This window comes from Microchirus variegatus (genome assembly GCF_963457635.1).
Source record: "Microchirus variegatus genome assembly, chromosome: 20".
NCBI lineage: Eukaryota > Metazoa > Chordata > Actinopteri > Pleuronectiformes > Soleidae > Microchirus > Microchirus variegatus.
This window is the reverse complement of record NC_139821.1, coordinates 1,562,314-1,582,206: the sequence shown is the minus strand read 5'-3', so window position 1 is coordinate 1,582,206 and position 19,893 is coordinate 1,562,314. Positions and strand designations below refer to the sequence as shown.

General features: G+C 45.1%; 1 protein-coding gene across 2 annotated transcripts; it reads left to right on the top strand.

The window, feature by feature from the left end:
• Positions 1–685: 685 nt before the first annotated feature.
• On the top strand, positions 686–16,400 carry ccdc141 (coiled-coil domain containing 141). Of its 2 annotated transcripts, XM_083907162.1 has the most exons (26): positions 686–794; positions 2,101–2,368; positions 3,135–3,257; positions 3,385–3,597; positions 4,878–4,974; positions 5,044–5,180; positions 5,256–5,408; positions 5,494–6,614; positions 6,694–6,796; positions 7,788–7,907; positions 7,992–8,300; positions 8,380–8,532; positions 8,614–8,766; positions 8,839–8,961; positions 9,150–9,350; positions 9,427–9,558; positions 9,739–9,867; positions 11,738–12,067; positions 12,162–12,345; positions 12,947–13,059; positions 13,140–13,271; positions 13,353–13,504; positions 13,587–13,638; positions 13,753–14,042; positions 14,138–15,232; positions 16,008–16,400. In XM_083907162.1, exons 2-26 carry the CDS (start codon positions 2,285–2,287, stop codon positions 16,246–16,248), a joined length of 5,940 nt encoding a protein of 1,979 aa, XP_083763288.1. In that variant the 5' UTR covers positions 686–794; positions 2,101–2,284; the 3' UTR covers positions 16,249–16,400. The 2 variants fall into 2 exon arrangements, with proteins under 2 accessions (XP_083763288.1, XP_083763287.1); XM_083907161.1 differs by having other exon boundaries at positions 5,044–5,408.
• Positions 16,401–19,893: the final 3,493 nt, after the last annotated feature.

Sequence of the window (19,893 nt, the reverse complement as noted above, 5' to 3'; positions counted from 1 at the left end):
AATCTATCTGAACCAATCTGAACTGGTCTGAACCAATCTGGACTGGTCTGATTCTATCTGAACCAATCTGAACCAATCTGAACTGGTCTGAACCATTCTGAACCAATCTGGACTGGTCTGAACCAATCTGCTGTGCTGAACTGGTCTACACCAGTTTGGACCAGTTGAAACTGGTGTGAACTGGTCTTAGCTGGTCTTTATCAGTCTGCATTCTAGTTCTAGAAGTCGGAGAAAAAAAACAAGTGTACGCAAATTAACCTTAGGGGCTAGCTAGCGTTAGCAATAGCTAACGTGTTCTACGCGGTATTTCACTCACAAACATCGTAGAAACATGTCCGTGGTTAAAACTCGGGACAGTTCTACATGTACGAAGAATTTCGACTACAAATGCAACGCAACGATGAGGAGGACGTCGTGCAGGCGTCGTGTTCTTCACGCTTTAAAGGTACAGTACGTCAAATTCAAGCTAATGTGAAACGTGTTCTTTTTGTGTATAATATGAATAATACCGTGAATAATACTGCGTTATCGCCGCTTGTTGCCGTTGTTTGCGTGCGACGGATGTTTCCGTTTGTTCACCTGTGTTTTGTCGATAAAGTTGTGACACACACCCACACACACACACACACACACAGAGAGAGAGAGAGTGTTTGTTTACGGACGACAGCTTCAGCTGACTGATAATCTCACTGGAAACATGTCGTCTATTTTTACCTCCTCTCCGTCAGCTCTGCTCTCTGTCGGCTTCAGACGCAGCAGCAGAAACTCTGTGATCGACTGAAACTCCGGCTCAGGTAAAATAAACTCTTCTTTACTCTCTGCACACACTCTGATATTTATTTAAATCACTGATTCGTGTTAAAGGGACAGTTCAGGGTCTTTTTTAGACTGTAAAAACAAACATGCTCAGTGAAAACAGCAGGAAAAACAGATTTTAACAAAAGCTAACGTTAGCTTAAGTTTCTACGTCACTTAATATCAACTTGTACTGAGTTTAGAGCTGAAACTTCATGTTTAAAACACGATTTCTGACTGTTTTAGCTTCTTAAAGGTGAATTAGACTCAGGAATAATGTTCATATAACAAACTGAACTCAGCAACAACAACAGTACGAACAAAATATTTGCGTTTAAATCAATATATTTTTGCAGACTGCAAATCATGTTTATGTTTTGAAATCGTGTTTTTGGCGTCAGGTGGCGCCACCTACCGCCGTCTACCGATCATTGCAGCCGGTAGAGTCTCAGCTGCCGAGCAACCACGGGTTGAACCAGTTTACGTCAGAAAACGAAAACCTGAAAAGACCGCGGTGTTTTGAATTTGAGTGTAGTAACCGTTTTTGGCCACATTCTTACATATGGCGCCTTTAAATGCGAATATTTAACAAATAAATCGTTAAAACGGAATCATTTTTGTTTTTTTTCATCATTTTATGGAACAAACGATTCATCGATTGCAAAAATAATCCTTAGTTGCAGCTCCGAATGAGTTATTTACGTATGTTTTTATGCTCCGCGCTCGACGAGCGACGCGGAGCATATGGCGTTCGTTGAATTTTTCGTGATTTTTACGCGTGTTTTTTTTGCGGCGGAACTGTGAGAAACGTGTAAACGGCACTTTACGAACTTCTCGAAGCGATAACTTGACAAATATTCGACATGTTGATGTCAAACTGCCACTGTCCACGCCTCTTACAAGTATCTTGGATAAATTCGACGATGGGTGACCTTGACCTACTTTCCAAGGTCACCGCTGCCTTCATTGCCTATGCAAATTTTGCTTTAAAATTGGCATAAAAATGTGGCCGCATGGAGCATTAGTAGTCGTCGACTATCACCCCTCTAGTTTATTACTATATTAAATTTGCATCATAAATACGTTTATATAGTCAACTTTTTTTCCCCGTTCCATGTCAAAACGATCACTTTTAATGTGAAATTATGGGAAATAGCATCATAAATATGATTATTTACACGTCTTTTTCCTCAAAAGTTAGTTTAAGAGCCCTGTTTTACGTCATGGTGGTTTTTCAAACTTGGTTTTAAAAGACTAGAACAGTGTTTTGATGTTGTCTTCATGTGTCGTCCTGATGTTCTGCAGAGGAGGTGGAGCCGTCACGTGGACTCACCTGGAAACTAAACCCTGAAACGCTAATAAAATAAAGAGCAATATAAGAAGAAACTGCAGGATTGTTGTCATAAACAACAACAACAACAACAACAACAATAGAAGAAGAACATCGGGGTCATGAGAGGACGCTGACGAGAAGAAGAAGAAGAACAACATGAAGTGTCCTCCATCTTTCACCACCATCAGCACCATCGCCGTCCAGGCCGGCCAATCACAGCTGGTCGTCTCTGTCCTGCAGGTACGTCAACAACAGACACTGATGACTGTGCTGAGAGCGCCCCCTGCAGCTGAGAACCAGCCCGAGACACGGAGAACGCAAGTTAAAAGCTGATTTTAGCCGTTTAACGAAAGACTTGTGTCATTAAATCTACGTCAGTTTAAGTCTACGACGTCTTAAGAACACGATCACGTCTTTATTTCACTGTTAGACAGACTTTAACAACAGGAAACTGAAGTTTGTAAACCACTCACTCTCCCACACCAAACCCCATAGAGAAAATCATTTTCCTGTTGTTAAAGTCTGTCTAACAGTGAAATAAAGACGTAAACATGTTCTTAAGACGTCGTAGACTTAAACTGACATATATTTTATGAGCTAATTCTTTAATTAAGTGGCTAAAATTAGGTTTCTTTTCCCCCTCGTGTCCCTGCTAAAATTAGCGTTAGCCTCTGCGTCCATCTTTAACTTGTGTTAATGAGGTGTTAGCCGCTAACATCTCACTAAACCTGAAGCTAAGGCACAGTTAGCATCTTTGAGTTGTGTTTTCTTTTTATGTTTGTTGTGTTTGTTTTTGCTAGCTGCGTTAGCTTTGACACTTTAGAAAAGGCTGAGACTGTGTGTGTGTGTGTGTGTGTGTGTGTGTGTGTGTTTGTGTGTGTGTGTGTGTGTGTGAGTGTGTGTGACATGTCACAGATACAGTATCTTGCTGAGGAATGTTGCCTCACATGTGCAGATACATGCAGTCACTGTGTGTGTGTGTGTGTGTGTGTGTGTGTGTGTGCAGAGCGGCTCTCTGGTCCACCTCCAGCTGGTCCAGGTCCAGCCCGGTCTCTGTGAGGTGGGTTCAGACCAGGACCAGAACCGGACCCTGATCCAGGAGCTGCAGCAGCTGAAGGACAAACTCCAGGTCGATCACATGACCACACACACACACACACACACACACACACACAAGCACACACACACACACACTGAGTGAGTGACCTCTGGAGGTCAACATGAAACACTGCGTTTACACTGTGTGTGTGTTGCAGAAACATGAGAGGGAGGTGCTGGCGGTGGTGGAAAATGGCCGACTGACGGAGCAGAGGAGGAGGAGGTGCAGGAAGGAGGAGCAGGAGAAGGAGGAGGTGCACAAAGCCATGAAAGCTTCTCTGGCTGAAGGATGGTCTCTGCTCCTTCATCTGCTCCACAGACGACAGGAAGTCCTCATGTTAGCTTCAGACTTTTACTGCAGAGCTCTGGAGGTACTTTACTGTGTTTATTGTGATTTAACCTGGGTTTAACCAACTTAAACTGGTTTAAACTGGGTTTATAGTGATTTAACCTGGGTTTAACCAACTTAAACTGGTTTAAACTGTGTTTACAGTGATTTAACCCGGGTTTAAACCAACTTAAACTGGTTTAAACTGGGTTTACAGTGATTTAACCTGGGTTTATAGTGATTTAACCTGGGTTTAAACCAACTTAAACTGGTTTAAACTGGGTTTACAGTGATTTAACCTGGGTTTACAGTGATTTAACCTGGGTTTATAGTGATTTAACCTGGGATTATAGTGATTTAAACTGGTTAAAACTGGGGTTATAGTGATTTAACCTGGGTTTAAACCAAATTAAACTGGTTTAAACTGGGGTTATAGTGATTTAACCTGGGTTTAAACCAACAAACTGGTTAAAACTGGGGTTATAGTGATTTGACCTGAGTTTAAATCAACTTAAACTGGTTAAAATGGGTTTATAGTGATTTAACCTGGGTTTAAACTAACTTAAACTGGTTAAAACTGGGTTTATATTGATTTAACCTGGGTTTAAACCAACTTAAACTGGGGTTATAGTGATTTAACCTGAGTTTAAACCAACAAACTGGTTAAAACTGGGGTTATAGTGATTTGACCTGAGTTTAAATCAACTTAAACTGGTTAAAATGGGTTTATAGTGATTTAACCTGGGTTTAAACTAACTTAAACTGGTTAAAACTGGGTTTATATTGATTTAACCTGGGTTTAAACCAACTTAAACTGGGGTTATAGTGATTTAACCTGGGTTTAAACCAACTTAAACTGGGGTTATAGTGATTTAACCTGGGTTTAAACCAACTTAAACTGGTTTAAACTGGGGTTATAGTGATTTAACCTCGGTTTAAACCAACAAACTGGTTAAAACTGGGGTTATAGTGATTTAACCTGGGTTTAAACCAACTTAAACTGGGGTTATAGTGATTTAACCTGGGTTTAAACCAACTTAAACTGGGGTTATAGTGATTTAACCTGGGTTTAAACCAACTTAAACTGGTTTAAACTGGGTTTATTTACAGTTTATAACAAGCCAAACCAGTAAATTTAAACTGGGTTTTTGACTCTGACAAAGATTGTGTGAGCGAACAGACGTCTCACTCTTCTTTCCCTTCTTCTGTGCTCATGTGGACTTTGGCGCCACCTGCTGCTTCTCTTATTAAACTCAGTCCCACAGGTTAACCAGATTAACTGCTGCAGGTTAATCTGATCTCGTTAACTCTGTGTGTCTGCAGTTTGTCGTCAGTTTGGACGGAGCAGAGAGTTTTCACATCAGCGCAGACGCCGACAGACTGACTGAGCTGCAGCTCACCAGCGCCACCATGAGGAGAGGTGAGGTAACAGCTTCATTGTGTGATTTAAACCAGGCTGATGTCACGTTAACGACGTGTTTGTGTCCAGATCTTCTGCTTAAATCCATGAAGGTTCTGAGCAGCAGCAGCGTCCTGCTGCAGAAGCTCCGGCAGCTGCAGAGGACAGAGGCCCTCCAGAGGAGAGGGGAGGTACTGCAGGACCAGGACTGGGAACCTGAAGACGAGGTGAAACAGACTCAACGTCGAAACATAAACCAGGACCTAGCGCGGTTTAAACGTCTCGCTGCGTCGTCTTCCCAGAGTTCCCAGGGCAGTCGGGGGGCGGTGCTTAAGCTGGAGGAGCTGGTGGAGACGCTGCAGGACCGGAGGAGGACCCTGGACCAGGTCTTCAGACTGAAGCTCCAACAGCTGCAGGACCAGGTCCTGAAGGAAGACCACGAGTCCAGACCTGAGGTAAGAGAATCTGGTTCTGGAGCTTCAGCACACAGAGGATGGATGGTTAAGTTCTTCCTGAAACCTTTTAACTCCCTCAACCCAGGTCTGGACCCCCATCCTGGACCAGAACCTGTCACCTGAGTCCACATCGAGTGTTGACCTGCAGTCAGATTCCAAAACTGAAAAACCCAGGGACCTTGGATCTGGATCCAGAGCAGATGTGAGGCCTGGACCTGTCGTACAGAAGACGACAGTAAAACCCAACGTGAAGTCCGGATCTAGATCACAGCAAACCAGAGACCTGAATCCTGAATCCAGAACAGACGTTCCATCTGGATTTAAGACAGTGAAGTTCAGAAACCTGCAGTCCAGGTTCAGATTAGACCTGAATTCAGATTCCAAATCATTGCAGACCTGTGACGGTCAGTCTGCATCCATTTCAGGTCTGAGACCTGGTTCCTCATCAGATATGAAATCCGAGTCCAGAAACAGGCAGACAGAATCCAGATTGAACCAGAAAAGCAAAGACCTGCAGTCTGAACCCAGTTTAGAAGAGAGTCTGGAGCTCCATTTAGGGTCCGAGTCAGATCCAGACCCTGAATCTAAGTCAGATATGAAACCTGGATCCTTCTCAAAAAAGTCCACGGATCAGCAGCCTGGATCCAGATCAGAGAGGATCAGAAACCTGCAATCCAGATTAAGATTAAACCAGACATCTCAATTTAGACCCACTTCCGGTTTGATGCCTGGTTCCAGACCACAGGAGACCAGTTACCTGCAGCCTGAGTCCACATCGGATACGAAGTCTGAATCTGGAACAGAGCAGTCCAGAAACATGGAGCCAGAATCTGGATTAGACCAGATGCCCAGACCGAGACCACAACAAACCAAAGATGTCGAGATCAGATCAATATCTGCGAAAAACAAAGACCAAGAGTCTGAATCCAGTTCAGAGGAGATTGTGCAGGTCCACGATTGTGGTGATCCTCCTGAATCCAGGTCAGATACGAATCCTGGATCCGCATCAGGAAAGCTCAGAAACCTGCTGTCTGGATCCAGGTCAGACCTGCAGACTAGAGCCACTTCAGAGGAGACCAGAACCTTTGAGTCCAGACCCAGATCTGAGAGGATGACAGAGCGCAAAGACCTGCTGTCTGAAACTGATCTAAAGCCTGGATCTGGATCAGGATCAGGATCAGGATCTGGATCAGACAGAACCACCAGGTAGGCCGACGCCCTACTGTCACACATGTTTAAACGTGGGGAGGAGCCACAGTTTCTGTCTCTTCTTCTTCTTTGGTAGATTAAAGGTGCAGGAGGCGTTTGATGGAGAAAGCCACGCCCACAAAGTCCTCCCGGCCAATCAGCAGCAGCTGTTGACCTCCTGTGAACTCCTCATAGACAAGGTGACGTTTTTCATTTTTTAATTCTTATAAATGACGTAAAAAGAAGAAGCTGGTACACACTCACCGTGTGTGTGTGTGCGTGTGCATACTGGGGACCAGTATGAGTGATTGGACCATCATTTTTTTTTCATATTTTGGACCCAATTTTGGACCCAATTTTTTTTTTTCAAATTTTGGATCAATTTTTTTTTTTCAAATTTTGGAGCAAATTTTTTTTTTCAAATTTTGCACCAAAATTATTTTTTTAAATTTTGGACCAAATTTTTTTTTTTTCAAATTTTGGACCAAATTTTTTTTTTCAAATCTTGGACCAAAAGTATTTTTTTAAATTTTGGACCAAATTTTTTTTTTTTCAAATTTTGGACCAAATTTTTTTTTTCAAATTTTGGACCAAAATTATTTTTTTACATTTTGGACCAAATTTTTTTTTTTTCAAATTTTGGACCAAATTTTTTTTTTCAAATTTTGGACCAAAAATTTTTTTTTAAATTTTGGACCAAAATAATTTTTTTGAATTTTGGACCAAATTTTTTTTTTCAAATTTTGGACCAAAAATTTTGGGTCAAATTTTTTTCTCAAGTTTTGGACGACATAGTATAGAATGACGTTTTTGTCAAATGTTGGACCAAATATTTTGGATCAAATTTTTTTTTTCAAATTTTGGTTAAAAAAATTGTTACAAATTTTGGGTCAATTTTCTTTTTTAAATTTTGGGTCAAATTTTTTTTCGAATTTTGGAAGACATAGTATAGTATGACGTTTTTGTAAAATGTTGGACCAAAAATTTAAAAAGTAAAATAAAATCGAAAAAGTTTTCCAGCCCTTTTTGCTCTGGGGCTCCACCTGCAGACATTTTATGGTACTGCAAACCGTAGTTCTTTGTAGATGTCATTCATGAAGTAGATATTTGTAATTGTGTTGATTTATAAAGTGGAAATGCTGGTCCTCAGTATGCAGCAAGTACAAGAATGTGTGTGTGTGTGTGTTGCAGGTGTGTAGCTGTGTGCAGCAGAGCAGCAGTGTGTTGTCGAACTGTTCAGACGCAGGACGACGACTCTGTGACGCAGAAGACGCTTTGAACACACACATGAAGCTGTGCACACAGGCTGAGGTACACACACACACACACACACACACACACCCACACACACACACCTCGTCGTCTCTGGATCTGTGTTTTCTCTCGTGTCTCCAGTCCGCTCGTCATGACGCAGAGACCCTGAAGCAGATCCTGGATCAGGTCGGAGCTCCACCCACAGGCCTGTCCTCCAGACCTGGTCCCTGTCCTCACAGTGACGTGGACAGTGGACCGCCGTCCGTCCTGAAGACCCTGACTTGGCAGCTGAAGACGGGTGGAACGGCAGAACCAACTAGAACTCTGAGTCCTGACCTGGCCGCTCGAGCTGATGTGGTTCTGAAGGATCTGGAGAGTCTGGACCAGAAGATCGAGTCCAACCTGCGGCTGCTGCGGCCGTATGTCTCCTTCCTCAGGACGGTCCGGCAGGTCAGGTTCTCCTCAGGTCTCTGAAGTTCAACATCTCAAATTTCTCAGATTCAATCCTGGCGGTGCTGTTGTTTTCCAGGTGGACGAGGAGATGGAGGAACTGAGAGGGAGCTTCAGGAGGAGGAGGAGGAGGTCAGAGGAGAACATCAAGGAGGAGCACGTTGACATCATGCTCCAGAAGCTCCTCACTGCTCAGGAACTGGGAAACAACTGCGTCCAAACCATCGTCACGGTAACATCAGGAGTCCATGTTTATGATGTGATGAGAAGAAGCTGAGATCTTTGGACGATCGAAGGTCACTGTGTGTTTCAGGTGCTGGGATCAGGTCTGGACCTGCAGTCTCTGGTGTCCGTGGTCCAGCAGACGATGGACAAGCTCAACAGAACCGAACAGGAAGTGAAGGAGCTGTGGAGGCACCAGGAGGACGTGAAGGTCTACAGGAGGTTCCAGGACAGACTGCTCAAGGTTAGCAGCTGCACTGAGGACAACAGTGTCCTCCTGAACCACATGACCACTGACTGGACTCTGTGTCTTCAGAACCTGCAGGACTTGTCCTCTGTCTCTGAGCTGCTGGACTCGTGCACCTCGGTGGACCTGGGTTCAGACGTTCAGACCTCCAGGCTGATGGAGCGCTTCAAACTGGCCAGACCTCATTTCACTGTGAGTCCAGATCTTTGGGTCTACTGGGGATTATGACGGTCAGAATCGTTGGGTTTTATGGGAAAACAGGGGACTGTGAGGATTCCTGGTTTGGACTTCAGGGTCTGGGACTATGAAGTGGTCTTCACTTGATGTTTGTCAGGACTTTTTCTCCACAATGATCAGATCCACTGTCTTCTTCTGTCCAGCAACTGGACACAGAGGTGGACGACATGAAGAAGAGCTGGGAGACTGTGAGAGTGGAGGTGGAGGTGGAGGAGGAGGTGAAGGAGGAGGTGAAGGAGGAGGTGGAGGAGCTGCTGAAGCTCCATGAGAAGGTGAAGAAGAAGATCGAGCAGAGTGAGCTGATCCTGGACCTGACGAGCAGCTTCCACCTCGCCGTCCAACAGGTCGGTCCACTTCAGTCTGACGGGTATGAAGAAAGGTGGGGGCGGAGTCACTGACGCTGTTTCCCTCTGTGTCCAGCTGGAGGCGCTGTTACGCTCTCAGCCGGCAGCCGAGCTGAGTCGAGTCAGCGGAGAACAAGAGCTGATCCAGAGTCTGTTTGAGAAGGTTTCAACGCTGAAGACGGACATCTGTGCTGCTGCTGCACACACTGTATGTACACACACAAACACACACACACACACACACACACACACACACACACACACACACACACACACACACACACACACACACACACACACACTGTAGGTACACACACACACACACACACACACACTGTATGTACACACACACACACACACACTGTATCAGTCCTGGTTCTGGTCTCAGGTGTCAGGTTTCAGCGTGGACCTGCTGCAGCGCCGCCTTGTGTCTCTCGAGTGCGACTGCGCGTCGTGGCTGAACGAAGCCGCTCGTCGCGAGGAGATGCTCCGCCTCCTCAACGATGACATCATCCAGGTGAGGTCACACGAGCTAACGTGATGTTGCTAACAACTGGAAAACAACAACGTTAGCTGTTAGCTTAGCAACAACAGATTTATAATGTTTCTGTTGTTTAATTTAATTTGTTATATAGTTTATTATTTTCTGCTCCGGTCAAAGATGTCGTGTGATAAGACGTTAGCGCCCCCTGCAGGTGAAAGTGTGTCGTCACTGGTTTCTGTGCTGAGTCACTGAACTGCAGCAGCTGCTGCAGAGGCTAAATAAAGGTGGTGGGTATTTCCCATCATGCACCTGGTGCTGCGTGTCAACAGCATATGAAAATCCTGGACTTCAGAGACTCACACATCCAGCTCTGAAGAAAAAGCAGCCATTTTGTTTTAACTTAGCATCACGATAATCTGGATTAATTTAGATTTTATAGCTGTAGATTTCTGCTTTTTGTCAAACGCTGATCAATATTTTTACACGTTTTCTGCGCTCGTCCAGGGCCTGAGGATCATGGTGACCTTTGACCCTCACAGCTGCTGCAGCAGTAGATTCAGTGTCGGGTGTTTGTTGTTCGTCAGGACGACTCAGGATCTTCACAGACGTGAACAGGGATTAAGGATTAACTGTTCCTGCTCACAGGAGCGTGTTTGTGCTGAGTCACCGGACCGTTTAAGACCTGACCTGATGTCAGGATCTGGTTCTGATCGTCAGATCATCATCATCCAGCAGCTGAACTCCACTGAGTCTGTAAACAAAACACTCAGACCACCACAGTTATCTTTATTCTACTCCTGAAAGAGTTCTTCAGACGTTCCTGTCTCTGCAGGGTTCTTCTGAGGTCTTTCTCAATCATCTTCTGTACTTCCTGTCATAGGGTGTCCCTACTTCCTGTTTTACCCTGCTACATTTGGGTAACCTTTGCTACTTTCACTATCCTCTTTCTCTCTGGCCCCTTGTCCCGGGTTTCCCCCCGACGACCCGGGGGTCTGAGGCCCCGCCTCCTCTGAGGTGAGGCCCCGCCCCCTCTGACCTCACACCCCACTGTGTCTGCCTGCGTCTCTCAGCTGTCTTTAGCTGACAGATCAGTCACCTGACACCGTCCACAAATGTCCCACTGGATTTAGAACCTCCTGCTCTAAATATAACTCCCTCTGCAGAGACCACATGCAGCTGCGCCGACGCCGTGCTGAAGCTCGGCTAATGATCAGCTAAAACTTAGCTAAAGTTCAGTTGAAGCTCGGCTAAAACTTAACTAAAGATCGGTTGAAGCTAGGCTAAAGCTCGGCTAAAGATCGGCTAAAGATCAGCTAAAGTTCAGCTGAAGCTTGGCAAAAGATCAGCTAAAGTTAGGCTAAAGATCAGCTAAAGTTCGGCTAAAGTTCAGCTGAAGCTCGGCTAAAGATCAGCTAAAGATCAGCTGAAGCTCGGCTAATAATCAGCTAAAGTTCAGCTGAAGCTCGGCTAATAATCAGCTAAAGTTCAGCTGAAGCTCAGCTAAAGCTTGGCTAAAGTTCGGCTAAAGTTCAGCTAAAGCTCCGCTGAAGCTCGGCTAAAGATAAGCTAAAGTTCGGCTAAAGATCAGCTAAAGATCAGCTAACACAGCTCTGACCTAAGATGTAAATAAGATGAATAATGGTTTCAATGGTGTTGGTAGCATTAGCATGGCTTTAGTGCTGGAATCTGATGACCATGAGCTAGCGCTGAGCTAATTTGATACTTTCCAAAAAATCACTTCATACAACTTTATGACCAGAGAAATGTTAAATTTACAACATGTCTGCCACGCCAAAAATCAGTCGGGTCCATCCTCTGTGGACCCTGAACCTTCTTCTTCTTTTTCTTCTTCTGTGTTTTCCAGTTCTCCGCTGACTGACTTCCTGTTTGGTCTCTTTCTCAGCTGCGCGACTCCTTTAAGGAGCTGAAGAAGAGGTTCAGCAACCTGAAGTTTAACTACCTGAAGAGGAACGACCGAGGCAGGAACCTGAAGGCCGCGAGGAACCAGCTGCAGCAGGTGGAGATGAACGAGGACAAGCTGCAGGTTCTCAGGAAGCGACTTCAGGGCGTGATGGCGCGGCTGGGGTCGGAGGTCAAGGAGGGGGGCGTGGCCCGGGAGGTGGACGACGCGGTGAACCAGCTGCAGAGGCAGATGGCCGAGTTTGAGCGAAGCGTCCGCGAACACCAGAAAACCCTGGACATGAGCTGCAGGCTGCAGGAGGCCATGGAGGAGGTGAGCTGTCGCTCCACGCCGTCAGTTCACGCGTGATCACGTCGGAGGTCGTCACGTTCACGCGGCGCTTCCTTCTTCTTCTTCCCGTCCACAGTATCAGTTCTGGTGCGAGGAGGCGAGCGCCACCATCGCTCGCGTGGGCAAGTTCTCGTCCGAGTGTCGCAGCACGGAGGCGGTGGCCGTTCTTTACCGACAGTTTGAGAAGTTTGTGTGGCCCACGGTTCCTCAGCAGGAGGAGAGGATCGGTCAGATGACGGAGCTCGCCGTCCGGCTGCACGGTGGGCGGAGTTTCAGCAGATTTAGCCGCTAGCTAGGGGACTGTAACCTATGTTCCCCGGGTCCTATGTACCCCGATCGGGGAGGAAAATCGGACCCTTTTTTCTTTTAAAAAAAAGGTCAGATGTTCCCCGTTTTTCCCAAAAAAGGTCCTATGTTCCCAACTTTGTGGAAGCCTGGGTGTGCAGCTCCAGGTGAGGGTTAGGGTTAGGGTTAGGGTCCTATGTTCCCCGGGTCCTTTTGGGTGAAAACCGGGAACCCTTTTTTAGAGAAAGGGTCCTATGTTCCCTGGTCACATACAAAGAGGGGAACATAGTACCCGGTGAACATAGGACCCAGGGAACATAGGACCCGGGGAACATAGGACCCGGGGAACATAGGATCCTAACCCTAACCCTAATCCGCTTCCATAGAAAGCGGGGAACATAGGACCCGGAGAACATAAGACCCTAACACTAACCCTAGCCCTAGCCCGATCGGGGAACATAGGACTCGGGGAACATAGGACCCAGGGAACATAGGACCCGCGGAACATAGGTACGACCCCTTAGCTAGCTAGCTACACACATCTGTATGTAATGTGTGTGTGTGTGTGTGTTTCAGGGGCGGAGGAGGGGCGGAGGTTCACGGAGAAGACGGTCAGCAAACACTCAGAGATGGTGGCGTCCATCAAAGAGCTGAGCGACGACCTGATGAAGCTGGAGGTCAAACTGAAGGTGAACGTGAACCCGCCTCTCGCAGGTCCTCGAAATCCTGGAAAGTTTGCGAACGTTCTGCTCCTCGTTGTGTTTTTCAGTTACAAAACGACGCGGAGAAAGACGTAAACGCGGAGAAAGAGAACAAGATGAAGGAAAACAGGAAGAAGAAGAAGAAGGAGGAGGAGGAGGAGCAGAGTGAGAACATCAGCTCACAGGAGGCTGTCGACATGGTAACGGTCATCACATCATGTGTGGATTAACATGAAAAACTAAAATGAGGTGACGTTTCTCTTACTCCTCTGCTCCCTCAGCATGAACTGAAGGAGACAGGCCACACCCCCGAGCTGACCGCCGAGCATGATGGGAGGGAGGTTCCCGTGAAGAGGCCGACCAATCGGAAGCCTCCGCTCCAGAAGAGCCGCAGTCGGGAGTTTGACCGAGAGACGCCGGTGTCAGGGAACAGGTTGTTAAATCTCTCTGGACTTTGGTGCGGGAGAGTGAGTGGTTTGCAAACTCCTCCTAACAGGGATTCGATCTGGTTTCAGGTTCACCTCCTCCTGCAGCGCCTCCTTCCCCCTGGTGGACACAGACAGAACGGTCAGTTCGTCCTCTGACCCTCAGAGACACAATCAGGCCAAGGAAATCTACGAGACTCTGGTAGTGATCACTTCAGCGTCTCTTATTTATTTACTTATTTATTATTTTACCCAGGTTGCATCAGGAGGCGACCCGTTGGAGGCGGAGCTTTGTTTGTCAGAGGATTTGTTCTTCGCCGACGAGTACGAGTGCCCGTCGCCCGACGACATCTCGCTGCCGCCGCTGGCGGAGACGCCAGAGTCCGGGACGATCCAGTCGGACGTCGAGGACGGCTTTTGTTTTAGTTTCCACGGCAACCGACAGAACCAGGTCCAGTCGGAGCCGGGCGGGTCTGGTTCTGCTGCTGCTGTCCAACAACACGGAGAGTCCTGCTGGACGGAGGGTCGTCCAACTCCACCTGTCAGGTCTGTTCAGGACCGTGAAGATCCCTCATCAGGGATGTGGCTCCAGGTTTGTCCGTGGATTTCAGACTAGTTCTTTCCTGTCTTGTGTGTTCCAGGTTCAGATCAGAGTCCAGTTCGGCCGACCGATCCCTGACCGGCGCTGAACCAGACCCACTTCGCAAGGCTAACGCTACAGGTCGCAGTTCCAACAAAGACCAGGTTTTGCCGGAAACGGAGCCTGAGATGATTCAAGGTAACCAGGCTAATGGCGCCATGAAGGTCTCCATCGAAGCACTCGGTCAGATCCACATCCCTCCCAGGTCCACTCATGGTCTAGTCCAAACCTTAAAGGCCCCATCACAAACCTTGACTGTTTGTCAAGACCAAAGATTCTGCAGTCCAGACACCCATCAGACCTTTAAGGTTCAAACCTCCCCATCAGACCATGAAAGACCTTCATCCCAGACTAAGACTTTTGTAAAGACCAGAGGATCTGCTCCCCACAACGTTGTCAATCTTCTGCAAGATTCTGGGCTCCTCGTGTCCTTGAAAACCAGCACAACCCTGACTCAAGACGGTCAGTCCTTCACCGACTGTAGGAGTGGTCTTGATCAGAGAGAACCTTCTTCATGGACCAGCGAGGACACACCCACAGTGGACCACCTGTCCTCGTCTTCAGAGAACATGAGGAACCCTCCACAGAGTAGCGTATCTTCTCGATCCATCTCCTGTGGTGGCAGCATCCACGGCCAAGATCCTCCAGAACCGAGCAGCGTCAGAAGAACCATCACCAGCAGTGAACAGATCCACCAGACCCTTCACTCCCATCATGATCCTGTGACCTCCACCTGTGTGCATGACCCTGGCATGACCTCCGAGGCCTCGGAGCACACCAACGCTTTAGCTCAGCAAGCTAACCCGCATGTCACAACCCCTCCCCCTCCCTCTCCATCTCCATCTCCATCTCCATCTCATCTACTAACTTCAGACCAAGACCCAGACATTTGTTTGCCCCTGTCCATCCGAGAGGAGATCAGACTCACTCCTCAGATCCAAGGGCCTCCCATTCCTGCGCCTCCTCCCCAGGGAAACGCCTCTAAAGCCGGCCCCTCTTGCTTCACCAGGCCCCTGTCGAGAGCCACCGTCATGGAGGGCTCTCCGGTGACGCTAGAGGTGGAGGTGACGAGACACCCAGAGCCCACGCTCACCTGGTGGGTAGCATACAACCAGCTCCACGCTAACACACACTAGCTCCATGCTAACACACACCAGTTCCACGCTAACACACAACCAGCTCCACGCTAACACACAACCAGCTCCACGCTAACGCACACCAGCTCCACGCTAACGCACACCAGCTCCACGCTAACACACACTAGCTCCATGCTAACACACACCAGTTCCACGCTAACACACAACCAGCTCCACGCTAACACACAACCAGCTCCACGCTAACGCACACCAGTTCCACGCTAACACACACCAGTTCCACGCTAACACACAACCAGCTCCACGCTAACACACAACCAGCTCCACGCTAACACACAACCAGCTCCACGCTAACACACACTAGCTCCATGCTAACACACACCAGTTCCACGCTAACACACAACCAGCTCCACGCTAACACACAACCAGCTCCACGCTAACGCACACCAGTTCCACGCTAACGCACACCAGCTCCACGCTAACACACACTAGTTCCACGCTAACACACACCGTTTATGAGATTATTTAAGAGTTTCAGTCAGTCATCATGCTAACAAGCTAACGTCACGTTAGATCGTTAGCTGCTACTAATGTTAGCTTGTCACGTTATCATTAGCATTTATTTTTAAGTTGTGTTAAGTAGCGTTAATGTTGTGTTGCTAACACTCTGCTGCCCCCTACCTTCACGTTCATTCATTAACATTGAGTTCTGGTTCTGGTTCTGGTTCTGACTGTGGCTCTGTGACCTCTGACCTCCTGTCATCGTGGTTGCTCCAGGTGTAAAGACGGAGGCCCGGGCCGAGCTCTGCTCTGCGAGGACGGGAAACACTTCCTGTTCCTCGCGGGGGCGTCGCGCTCGGGGGGCGGGGCCGGCGAGAAGGGGGCGGAGACTCGGCGAGAGTCGTCAGGCGACAGGTGGCCGCTGTCGGACGTGTTTGACGTGATGAGCGAGGACTGGACGACGTGGTTCGGGTCACTGTGCGTCCTCCTGTGGCTCCTGGTCCTCGTCCTTCTCTAGTGGCTCACATTCACCACAAGGACCGGAACCTGGAGTCCAAAACCTGGAGCGGAACGAGTCCAAAACCTGGACCTTTTAATCTGGAGAAAGTGAAGTTTGTGGGTCGTTTGGACACACACACACACACACACACACACACACACACACACACTTCTTCCATTACATTATAGCATATATATATATGTATGTATATGTGTATATATATATATGTATGTATATATATATGTGTATATATATGTATGTATATATATATGTATATGTGTATATATATATATATGTATATGTATATGTATGTATATGTGTGTATATATATGTATATATGTATATATATGTATATGTATATATATGTATAAATATGTATATATATGTATATGTATATATATGTATAAATATGTATATATATATATGTATGTATATATATGTATATGTATATATATATATGTATATATATGTATATATATATGTATATGTATATATATATGTATATGTATATATGTATATATGTATGTATATATGTATGTATATGTATATGTATATGTATGTATATATATATGTATATGTATATATATATGTATATGTATGTATATATATGTATATATACACATATATATACGTATATACATATAAATGTATGCATGAATATATATATATACGTACATACATAAATGTATATGTATATATATATATATGTATATATATATATATGTATATGTATATATATACATACATACATACATAGAGACATATACATATATACATATGTTTATATACACATATACGTACATACATATACATACATGTATATATATATATATATATATATAAACATATATATATATTTATATATTCCTGAGTGTTGATTATGTGAATAAAAAGTTTAAAGATAAAAAATTGTGTTTTTTTTTTCTTTTCTTTACATTTTAAAGTGATTTAAATTCATTTTTTTCATTATTTCAGTGTTAAAGTCACTTTTAAATCGTTCACTAAAATTCCAGAGGGTTTGGTGTTAATTGTGTGTTTTGTTGTGTTATTTTAACACAAAAAAACCACACACACAAGTCCTGGAATGATGATTGTTTTGTCTAAAGAGGCAGAATTTGAACATTAAAAACATTTAAAGTGTGTTTAAATAAACTATAACAGTGAAGCAGTTAATGTTAAATCTACATCAGTTAGTTCATGTGTGAGTGAACGTGACCTCGATGACCTCAGGAAACACCTGATGACGCTCTGAAGACGAAGATGGTGAGTTTATGAAATCACGTTTTTATGAGACTCACGTTCGTTCTGTTAAAGCTCCACTACGTAATTACTGTATTTAAGTGATTTAAACAAGAACAAATGTATAAAATGTGTTTTATTTCACTTTAACAACAGGAAACTGACGTTTGTAAAACCACTCACTCTCCCAGACCAAAGCCCATAGAGAAAACCAGTGATTTTAGCTCACGGTGGACACAGGAGCTGCTGGTCTACTGCTGCCTCGTGTGGTCACTTTGTGTCACTGATTTAAGTCTAAATGAAATATTTCTAAAGCCGAATTCACTAAAATCAGTCATTGTAAGTTAGTGATGGAGGCAGCAGTGGATCAACAACTCCTGTGAACTCCTGTGTCTCTGTGATGTTAAAATCACTGGTTTTCTCTATGGACTTTGGTGTGGGAGAGTGAGTTGTTTACAAACTGCAGTTTCCTGAGGTTTTACTTTGCTGAATCTAAGTCAATTCAAGTCTACGACGTCTTAAGAACATGTTTCACGTCTTTATGTCACTTTAACAACAGGAAACAGATGTTTGTAAACCACTCACTCTCCCACACCAAAGCCCATAGAGAAAACCAGTGATTTTAGCTCACGGTGGACACAGGAGCTGCTGGTCTACTGCTGCCTCGTGTGGTCACTTTGCGTCACTATAGTACATCCAAATTAAAGATTTTAAAAGCCGAATTCATTAAAATCAGTCATTGTAAGTTAGTGATGGAGGCAGCAGTGGATCAACAACTCCTGTGAACTCCTGTGTCTCTGTGATGTTAAAATGACTGGTTTTCTCTATGGGCTTTGGTGTGGGAGAGTGAGTGACTTTGGTGTGGGAGAGTGAGTGACTTTGGTGTGGGAGAGTGAGTCGTTTACAAACGTCAGTTTCCTGAGGTTTTACTTTGCTGAATCCAAGTCAATTTAAGTCCACGATGTCTTAAGAACACGTTTCACGTCTTTATGTCACTTTAACAACAGGAAACAGATGTTTGTAAAACCACTCACTCTCCCACACCAAAGCCCATAGAGAAAATCAGTGATTTTAGCTCACGGTGGACACAGGAGCTGCTGGTCCTCTGCTGCCTCATGTGGTCACTTTGTGTCACTGATTTAAGTCTAAATTAAATACTTTTAAAGCCGAATTCATTAAAATAAGTCATAAGTTAGTGATGGAGGCAGCAGTGGATCAACAACTCCTGTGTCTCTGTGATGTTAAAATCACTGGTTTACTCTATGGACTTTGGTGTGGGAGAGTGAGTGGTTTACAAACTTCTGTTTCCTGTTGGAAAAGTCTGTCTAACAGTGAAATAAAGTGACAAACAATGTTTTTTTTAAGACATTTAAGAACATATATCTTTGTTTTTTTTAACTGATAACAAGTTTGTAAACCACTCACTCTCCCACACCAAACCCCATAGAGAAAACCAGTGATTTTAGCTCACGGTGGACACAGGAGCTGCTGGTCTACTGCTGCCTCGTGTGGTCACTTTGTGACACTACATTACATCCAAATGAAGGAATTTAAAAGCCGAATTCATTAAAATCAGTCATTGTAAGTTAGTGATGGAGGCAGCAGTGGATCAACAACTCCTGTGAACTCCTGTGTCTCTGTGATGTTAAAATCACTGGTTTTCTCTATGGACTTTGGTGTGGGAGAGTGAGTTGTTTACAAACTGCAGTTTCCTGAGGTTTTACTTTGCTGAATCTAAGTCAATTCAAGTCTACGACGTCTTAAGAACATGTTTCACGTCTTTATGTCACTTTAACAACAGGAAACAGATGTTTGTAAACCACTCACTCTCCCACACCAAAGCCCATAGAGAAAACCAGTGATTTTAGCTCACAGGGACACAGGAGCTGCTGGTCTACTGCTGCCTCATGTGGTCACTTTGTGTCACTGATTTAAGTCTAAATTAAATACTTTTAAAGCCGAATTCATTAAAATAAGTCATAAGTTAGTGATGGAGGCAGCAGTGGATCAACAACTCCTGTGAACTCCTGTGTCTCTGTGATGTTAAAATCACTGGTTTTCTCTATGGACTTTGGTGTGGGAGAGTGAGTGGTTTTACAAACGTCAGTTTCCTGTTGGAAAAGTCTGTCCAACAGTGAAATAAAGTGACACACAATGTTTTTCAAGACTTTTAAGAACATATATCTTTGTTTTTTATCTGAAAACTGAAGTGCTGGTCCTCTGCTGCCTCGTGTGGTCACTTTGTGTCACTGATTTAAGTCTAAATTAAATATTTTAAAAGCCGAATTTTACAGAATAAGTCATTGTAAGTTAGTGATGGAGGCAGCAGTGGATCAACAACTCCTGTGAACTCCTGTGTCTCTGTGATGTTAAAATCACTGGTTTACTCTATGGACTTTGGTGTGGGAGAGTGAGTGGTTTTAA